The following is a 9,483-nucleotide window of genomic DNA, read 5'->3' as shown; positions in this document are numbered from 1 at the left end:
AATTATGCTCTAACAATTAGATATATATAATCCCCAAATTCGAATAACAGGGTCCTAGAATTTTGACGGTTTGACTGGCTTCAATTCGGCAACTCAAATGAATTTCCGCATAAATTTCTCATCACCTAAAAGGCTATAATTAATAATATATTAGTATGGAATATATAATTATAATTTGATCTTATCTGATTTTATGAGATTTGGTGCTGATAACATGTTGTAAAATAGGGAGAAATATGAAATATTAGAGAGAATAAAATGTGTATATCTATCATATGATGATACCTGTATACATATAAACCTAGAATGTTTTGAAATAATACAGGCAATGGTATAATGGACATCCACAAATATATTTCATAAAACGATTTTGGTTATTTTTTACAAAATTGATTGTCATTTAATGTTTTTCAACTATATTTCCTTTATAATACCCATTTTGATCGTTTCAGTTTTCATCTTTAAGCTGCGTAGCTGCACCACTCCCCTCTCTCCTCTCCTCCACTAATTCGTACTCTGAATCCTCCATTGAAACAACTTGTGAGCTTTCTCTCCTATTCTGCATTTTATGAGTTGAGATTATTAATATTACTAATATTATTTATAATCTTGGAATCAATTTTACAATCTAGTCAATTGTTAATTTAATTGTCAGTGTAGTCAATTTAGGGTTCTTCGGTGAATTATTGAACAGCAATTTGTTCTAAATTCTGAAATTATGAAAGATTATAACAAGCGATCTCGTTGTTTGAATTTTGCTATTCATGTTCTTAGATGAATTTAACGAAATTTTTGCTTCCAAAAAAAAAAAAAAAAAAAAAAAATTAACGAAATTTTTGGAGCTTACTTTGATGATTGAGTCAACTTTACTTTGATGATTGAGTCAATTTTGATTGCTAATGTGCAGCAGGCTTTGGTGTAAACTACCCATTGATGTCAGAACAAAATCATGAAAATGAACCTATTTTCCCTGGGCCTGCCGCCCCTCCTGCCGGTGATCAGGGATGGGCCCGGCCTCGTCATCACCGGAGTTTGCTTGCTTCACATAAAGCAGGTACAAAATGTATGCTTGCATATTACAAATGAGTACTTATTGAGTTGTGAGTTCAAGAGTTAGATTCTCTTTCTAACCTTTATTTCGGATATTATAGGAAATGTGATATTTGCTTATGGTAGGATAGTTTGATTATGCAAGAGAAGTTAGATTTTGGCAGGTGAACTTCTCTTGTGCTTCTAGGAAGTGGAGGGTTTTAAACTACGATATGCAAGAAAAATGATGTGGCATTCATGATTTTTTTTTAATAACTGCTGTACAACATAAAAGCTTACTCAACTTTAACTCTCTTCGGCCAAAAAGATACAATCTACAAATTGCATATGTTGAGATATGCCTTGACGATTGCATATGCATTAAATTTTGAGTCAAATGCGATATATGTACATGTATGACAAAAATATCATGAAAACTTTAATTGAGATACCAAGTGTATGAAAACATCAATTGAGGTACCAAAGTTTTATGTGATATCCTTCTCTCAATTTGTAATATGAGTCCGAGAATGAGTACTTAGTGCACTGTAATAATTTGTGAGAGAATGATAACTAATGCAGTAATGCTGGTGTGACTTTTCGTTCTCTTTTTTATTCATTCACTTGTTTTTGTTATTTTTTTTCTAAATAAAATTGTGGGTTATCATTTTTGTTGTTACTGTTTGCTTAAAGTTGTTGGTACTAATATCTGATGTTACTAGTATCTTTTTTCTATAACGTACATGTAGGGCATTGCCTGTCTGATTGGATTGTCAATGAAAACAAGACTAAATGCTTCAAGTGCATATCAGATTTGAAGTCTTGGGATGAGTCAGAGGCCTATTGTAAGGACCATAGAGGACACTTAGCATCTGTGTCATCGCTTCAAGAGCTGAAATTTGTTCAAGACCTGTGTAGAATTAATGTTAATGGTTGCTGGATTGGAGGACAAGGACAATCTACTTCTGGGCACAGTTGGATGTGGTCTGATCATAATTCTCTGCATAATGACTCCTTTTTACCCAAGGTGCAGCATGGATCAAATTGTGGCAACTTGTCCTGCAATAATGGAAGTGATTCATGTTCTTTGTTGTCCTATGGGGCCGTGCCCATTAAAGCTGTAGGATGCAACCATTCTCATGCTTTTATTTGCACAGTTGATACAGGTATGGCTTGACTCTGTCTTGTCAATTTTCTCTTGTCTTGTCCTGTGTTAGCCTTGACACCTTGCTTCAGGAATATTCTTTGGAATTGCATTGGTAGAAGGGTATAGAGGATAATTAGTTACCTTCAAATAGACAGATGCTACATAGTCTTTAAAAATGTTAACTGCATAATTTGTAGTATTTTTAAAATAGACAACAAATATTACATGCCATCTTATTGTAATGAAAATCAGTCACACCAATGCAACTCACTATTTCAAACTATAAAAAAAAAAAAAAAAAAAGACTCTGTGTGATTGCCAAAAGTGCTTACATCATGATCTAACCAAATGCAACAAACAAATGAAAGCGCCACATAACTTCATCTTAGTTGTACATTCTATCCAGAATCCCCAAACTCCATGAACATGACTAAAACAAGCATGTAGGTTTTATATGAAAAAGGCACCATATGCCAGAAAATGTGTAAGAGTTTATTCTATCTGCTTAAGAGAACATGCAGAATAAATTAGTCATTTGTTTTGGCTGCTGATGACTAATTTTTCATTCCAAGGAGATATGAGAGTAATAGGTGCTAATGAGGAGCAAGTCATATTGGTAGAAATGCCTTTACAAGGAAAGGAATTGTATCTTGTGGAAAGCCTGAGTAGTTCTACTTTTGTCAAAGTAATTGAAAAAGGATTTCAGTTGAAAGGAAACTAGTGAGGTCATGTGTATTTCTTTGCCACCTAGCCTTATAAGATATAAATTTCAAGGGACACGTGTACCATAGTTATAAATTAAAAACCAAAACTGAAGTGTATGAGCATGGAAAGTACATATTAAAACCAATTTCTCAATTAAATATCATTTCAAAATTGATTTCCTATTCCTAAACTCCATTCTATTCTCCTGCTATTTTTTTTTTAGAATGGATTGCTAAGACTTTAGAGAAGATATATGACTAGGTACTAAGAGTCTAAGAGAGGGGCTTCGGTGGGAAAATGACAAAGAAAGGAATACCACCTAAGTATATTGACCTAGTTAAGGATATGATATCAAGGGTTTGTTATAATGATTAGTTTACAATGAAGATCAAATGATCAACCCCAGCTCTTTGTAGCTTTTTGGATAAAGTTACAAGGTATATTCAAGATGAGACACCGTGGTGTGTGTTATTTTTGTTTGATATCAAATTGGTGGATGAGGCTAGTGCTTGGGATTAATGTTGAGTTGGAATGATGGAGACATAATTTAGAATCTTGAGGGTTTTGGCTAAGTAGGAGTATGAAGAGTACATTGAGGGTTAACTGCTAGCGAACAATTTGATCACCTCGTACCGATTTTACAAAAAAATGGAGATATTGATGAGGATGTAACACATAGAACTAATTTGGTAGCTCATGGGTTAATATGTGATCATTGCTGATTTCCTGCCTTTAAGGTTATAAGGGAAATTTATGGGATGACAATTAGACTTATATTATTTCATGGGTCAAAATGTTCGCAATTAAGGGACATGTTAAGAAGATGAGTGTAGTAGAGATGCAGATGTTGATACAAATGTGTGAGAATACCTTGAGGAATAATATTAGGAATGTAGATTTTTGAGAACATGGTTTTTGGGTGTCATGGTTAATGACGTCAATTCTTGAAATGTTAACATGTAACAATAAGTCAATAACACCTAGAACTTGTAATTCCATGAGTACTTTATTTCATTATTAATCAACTTTAACCAAACTGTTTAATGTGGATCTTAACCCCTTGTTTAGTTAAGTTTTTAGAAAACCCACAATTCTGTAATAAAAATCCAATCTTGAATAATTTCTTGAAGATCACATATAAACAAACCGATATTTCTCCTCACAAGATAACTTCTTAAACTTATAATTCGAATTCCCAAATTAAGTAAACCACTTCTGGATGCTAATTATTATGAGATTAAACTCTTAGCCTACTCCTAGATACTAAGTATTTAATGTTCTAATTTTCAACCAACTCCTTGAATTGAAAACTAGCAAATAACGTTTAAGCAAAAGCTAAACAATCAACTTTTATTATGCTGAATTTTGTGTACTTGTTATGTATTACAAAGCCACAAAAATCCCTTATTTATAGAAAAAAAAAAAACGAACTAATTCTAAGTCTAATAGGACTAGGACAAGCCCCTAGCTTTAGCTCCAAGTAACCTAAGTGTACTAGGAATACTAAACCTACTTACATTAGGAAACTATCAAAACCAACCTACTTGGCAGTTTTTGCGATTTTAGTTTTAGCCTTCGTTGACCGACTAAATGAACTCCGAGTCTTGTGAAACCACTTCCATTGGTTAGATGACATCCTGGCGTTTCCAAAAACATATTATAAGGCATATGTTTTCTTTGAGCTTCAAGTCCGTATCTGTAGTTCCTAGACTTCTACGAAATCTAACAAACTCCTAGAAACATAAGGAAACTTATAAACTAGATGATAAAATAAATCTTAAGCGCTTAAACCAAGAAAAACCCTTTCAAGTGAAAGTTAAAACTTGCAAGCAAAATTCTAGAAGAAACTAAGTAAAAACAATAAATGATGCATTTGTTTCCTTGTTTGGGTAGCCTATATTAAAGTTATCTAGACCTTCTAAAAAGGTAGACCGTTCCAAAGAATTTATTTCTTGATTCACATCATTGTCTTATTTTTTAACCCACATTTAATTAAATAAACCCTTATATCATATGTTTTTACCCACTTTTAATCAACGAAATCCCACAGTTTTATTTTTTTACTCACTTTTAATCAACCAAAACAAAAAGAAAAGGAAGTTGCACTAAATCAAAAGGTTAACCAACAAATAGGAGCAAGGGTTGTACTACTTTTTCTAAATCTATTGATGATTGCTTTAACTTTTTAACATGGAAGTATTTAAAAAAAATATTATTCCACTCATGGGAGTGTTTTTTCTTCTTGATAAATAATTACTTCCTCTGTTTCAATTTACTTGACCTATAGTCCTATGGCATGCAATTTAAGGAGTTAATTAAAGAAGACAAATGATATTTTTAATACAAAAAAACTAAAACCACCAATAAAGGGATGATTTGGGGTTTCATGGTATTAATTTTTTTTATTTATCTTATGTTAATCTTCTTTAATCTCTTCCTTAAATTGTGTGCCAAAGGGCTACAGGTCAAGTAAATAAAAACGGAGGAAGTATAATATAGTGGACACGATTGATTCAACGTTTTCATGTTTACTCAGCTATGATTCACACACTCAGCAAATAAAACTCAACTTTCCACATATTCTCTCTATAGCTTTTGTAACTCTTGACGTGTTTCTACACCTTATTTGACAAGTTGCCAAAAGTTTATGTCTTTCTGATCCTATTTTTTTTAAAAAAAAAAAAATCTATTTCTTTTTGCCTTCTACCTCCCTGTTTGGGTGAGGGAAAATCTAATGTATCCAATTTAGCATTATTGTGTCGGTATTTGTTAATCGATCTTGTTTTGGTTATTTATGAACTGCATAATTGGATAATAAATTAAAGGAAGAAGATTAAGATTGATTAAGTGGAAATACAGTTAGTTTAGGATAATTGATCAAGCATTCAAATGGCCTGATTCATTCCCATGAGCTAAACAAATCTAATATGACTTGCTTGATGCTTTTTTCTTTGCCTACTCTCCTTTATTTATAACATCTTCAGATTCTCATTTCCCTTTGACTGACTGACTATCTTCCTCATCATGATACTATGAGTATATATAATGCACTACCTATAATGCTTTATCCCTTAGGAAAATTCATAACTTTACCGAGCACACAAATTTCCACCTTGTCCTCAAGGTGAATAGGTTATTGGTGTTGATGTTCCGGCATCTAAAGTGATGTGAAATCTTATCCTTATGCCAGTCTTTCTATTGCTTATCAAGCCCCTTACGGAGTCTTTTCAACCTCTTCCAAGCTTTAAAAATTGTGGTTTAGGCGTGACTAGGCCTAGTTCTGCGAGGCTTAAAACCAACAAAAGGCGAGTGCCTATGTGCGCTTTTTTCTAGGCTGATTTCTGTGCTTTTGCACCTTATGTTGTTTAAGATAATTGATAAACAATTTTTATTTAATACATACATCCTTGTAGATTCACTAGAAATTTCAGAGGCTACCTCTCATATTTTTTTCACAAGTTTTTGTTGTTTTTATTACTTTATTTCATATCAGGAAGAAGCATGAAGAATGGTTTACCATTTAAAAGTCAGTGCTTGGTTTCTCGTACCTTGTGAATTAGGGAAGTACTGCATTCCATTTAATGCTTGAATGTTCTTTGAATTTCAATTGTAATAAATGCATCATTTTTGTGTAGGAAACCAATGCTATGGAGGACCGTGCCAAAACTTGTATATAATTATCCTAGCAGTTGTTAGTGGTGGGATTCTCTGTGCCACATTAGCTGTTGCGTTTTGGTTACTTGTCTACAGACGAAGTAAAAGGAATCGAAGGTCCCGTAGGCAATCAAATCTAGTAGCATCATCTTTAGTGCCTCCATCCTGGAAGGTCTTCACAATTGAAGAGCTGAAGTCTATTTCAAAGAATTTCAGTGAGGGAAATCGTCTTCCTGGAGAATCCAAAACAGGAGGTACATATAGTGGCATTTTAGCTGATGGTTCGAAGGTAGCGATTAAGAAATTGAAAAGGTCCAATTACCAAAGGAAAAAAGAGTTCTATTCTGAAGTTGGGAGAGTTGCACGGCTTCATCACCCAAGTCTGGTATCTGTGAAAGGGTGCTGTTTTAACCTTGGTCATCGCTATATTGTTTATGAATTCATAGTGAATGGTCCTCTTGATAGGTGGCTGCACCATGTTCCAAGAGGTGGTAGATGCTTAAGCTGGCCTATGCGAATGAAAATTGCCACAACCCTTGCCCAAGGAATCGCGTGAGTTCATATTCACTTTACTTGCTTTGATGCCATTGTACAATTATAAGTGATCCTCTTTTCTGATTATTATATGTATTGAATACATAATATGAATGTCATGCTAGACTTTATGAAAACGTTGGTCCTCAGTAGAAGTTTACACTGATCTGGAAATGCTTCTGGTACACTGATCAAGCATGTCAATGTATAAATGTTATCTCCATCTTTGCTTTCTTAATCGGTAAGTGTAACCTACAACGAGATCAGCAAGACAAACAATGATTAGTCTAAACCTTCCTCCTTCCCACTGATACCCCACTGTTTTGGGGGGTGGGGGGGGGGGGGGGGGGGGGGGGGGGGGAAGCACCTAGAAGAAAGGAAAAAGGGAACACATGCATAAAAGCATAGCCTGAGACAATTATTGGGGTGTACATGCACACAAATCCTTCCAAGGTACCTCCTCAATGTATGAGTCATTATATTGTCGGTGACTAATGCTCATATGAGCGTAGGTAATATATGTTTGAGTCCTAGTTGCTTCCAACCTACCATGTACCAGCCTGCCCAAAAAAAAAAAAATAGAAAAAAAAATAGAAAAAAAATTAACAGACCTGTTCTATCTCCTTGCAGCTTATTTCTTCTTCTTTTTTTTTTTTTTTCTTCTAGATAGGGTTTTTAATTTGGCGGTTTGTATTTGTGGTGTTGAAGACGTGTTATTTAGATCTCAATTTTGCTTTCTCTTCTATTTGGCTGAACCTATAAGTCAAGTAGCCACTCACTAGGTCTACATTTACCTGTTGTCTCCACTTTCCATATGCTTATAAGATCTACTTCGTCTTTTACATATCCATGCTTTGGCTCTTTACTTCTCTCTTTTTTTTTTTTTTTTGGCTGTGTATTGTGTTTTTGCTCTTAGTATTTTCATGGTGATGATTTAGTGGCTTTGGTTTTTAATTTTCATGGCTGAATTAAGTTCCTTTATCAACTAAGAGAATGATAATTATACTTTGAATCTTTGATGAACCAATTATTAGTTATATTATTTTTTTAAAAAAAAGAAAATAGTTTGGATGCATGACACTTAAACCACCACTGCTGGTCCACGTATGCACGCAAGGAAAAGGCGCCAAATTCTGTTAGCTCCACTGGAGGGGCAATTCAGTAAAGCAACACTAGTTTGTTAGGCTGTTATTTCTGTGTGGAAAAGAATGTTCATCACGCTGGCTTTTGTTTGGATTATATTTGGTAGTTTCGTTCATTTACTGAGTATCTTGGTTGTTCTTTTGTGGGATCTTTTGGCTGAGACTTGTCGTAGATGTTAGACAGTTTCCATGCCTTGTAAAGTCACAGTAACTTTATAGTATGTATCTTGTGTAAATAGATGTAATTGGCGTAAATTATATTTGTTTCCTTGCAAAAAATCTATGGAATTTTAATCTTAGCTTTGTTGCTGAAACTGATTGTTCTACTTATTCCAATAATAGATTTTTACATGACAAGGTCAAGCCTCAAGTTGTGCATCGAGACATTCGTGCAAGCAATGTGCTTCTCGATGAAGAATTTGGAGCACATCTAATGGGAGTTGGACTCGCAAAGTTTGTGCCATGGGAAGTTATGCAAGAGAGGACTGTAATGGCTGGTGGAACTCATGGGTACCTTGCTCCAGAGTTTGTCTATAGAAATGAGCTTACAACAAAAAGTGATGTGTATAGCTTTGGAGTCTTGCTACTTGAGATTGTGAGCGGGCGTCGTCTTGCCCAGGCTGATGATTCAGGTAGTTTGCAGAGTATATTCGAGTGGGCTACAACCCTTGTACAGTCCCATCGCTATCCAGACTTGCTAGATCCAGTCATATCAAGCTCATCCTCTGAGATTCCAGAGGCCGGAGCAATTCAGAAAGTAGTTGACCTTGTCTATTCTTGCACTCAAAACTTACCTTCAATGAGGCCCCGAATGTCTCATGTTGTTCATCAGCTTCAGCAGTTGGTTCCATCAGCCCCTGTTGTAGAGCAAGCTCAACTTTAGAATTAGATAAATCATATGAGTATGTCTGGCCTGATCACGTATCCTAGCAATGAAGCATTAAACTGATTTGCTCTTAATCAGAAGGCTAAAGGTCCTGACTAATATGTTTGCTTGTTTTAAGATATTATGAAACTATTGCAATACAGCATCATTATTTATATGAAGCACCAGTTTTATTGACATTGCTAATCTTAGGAAAACTAATATACTCCCTAAAATATGTACCTGATCTATGCAGGTTTCTCATAATCACAATGTTAACACTTCTAAATGTCCCAAACTATGATCATGAATGTGTGTTAACATGTCAAACATAATATGTCGATGTTAACATTTCTACAAGTCCCATAAAAAAATGATCAAAGTTTTAAAGAGGAAGTGTTGATTAA

The 9,483-nt window shown here is 34.5% G+C and overlaps 1 protein-coding gene across 4 annotated transcripts; it reads left to right on the top strand.

Moving 5' to 3' along the window:
- Positions 1-392: 392 nt before the first annotated feature.
- Positions 393-9,258, top strand: LOC145570456 (C-type lectin receptor-like tyrosine-protein kinase At1g52310). 4 transcript variants are annotated; one of them, XM_081629552.1, is made up of 6 exons: positions 393-540; positions 908-1,054; positions 1,842-2,195; positions 6,375-6,407; positions 6,517-7,087; positions 8,554-9,258. In XM_081629552.1, exons 2-6 carry the CDS (start codon positions 934-936, stop codon positions 9,092-9,094), a joined length of 1,620 nt encoding a protein of 539 aa, XP_081485678.1. In that variant the 5' UTR covers positions 393-540; positions 908-933; the 3' UTR covers positions 9,095-9,258. The 4 variants fall into 4 exon arrangements, with proteins under 4 accessions (XP_081485678.1, XP_081485675.1, XP_081485677.1 ...); XM_081629549.1 differs by having other exon boundaries at positions 1,779-2,195; XM_081629550.1 differs by having other exon boundaries at positions 404-540; positions 911-1,054; positions 1,779-2,195.
- Positions 9,259-9,483: the final 225 nt, after the last annotated feature.

Source organism: Chenopodium album, chromosome 12 (genome assembly GCF_948465745.1).
Source record: "Chenopodium album chromosome 12, dcCheAlbu1.1, whole genome shotgun sequence".
Lineage (NCBI taxonomy): Eukaryota > Viridiplantae > Streptophyta > Magnoliopsida > Caryophyllales > Amaranthaceae > Chenopodium > Chenopodium album.
This window is presented reverse-complemented; position numbering and strand designations above follow the sequence as displayed.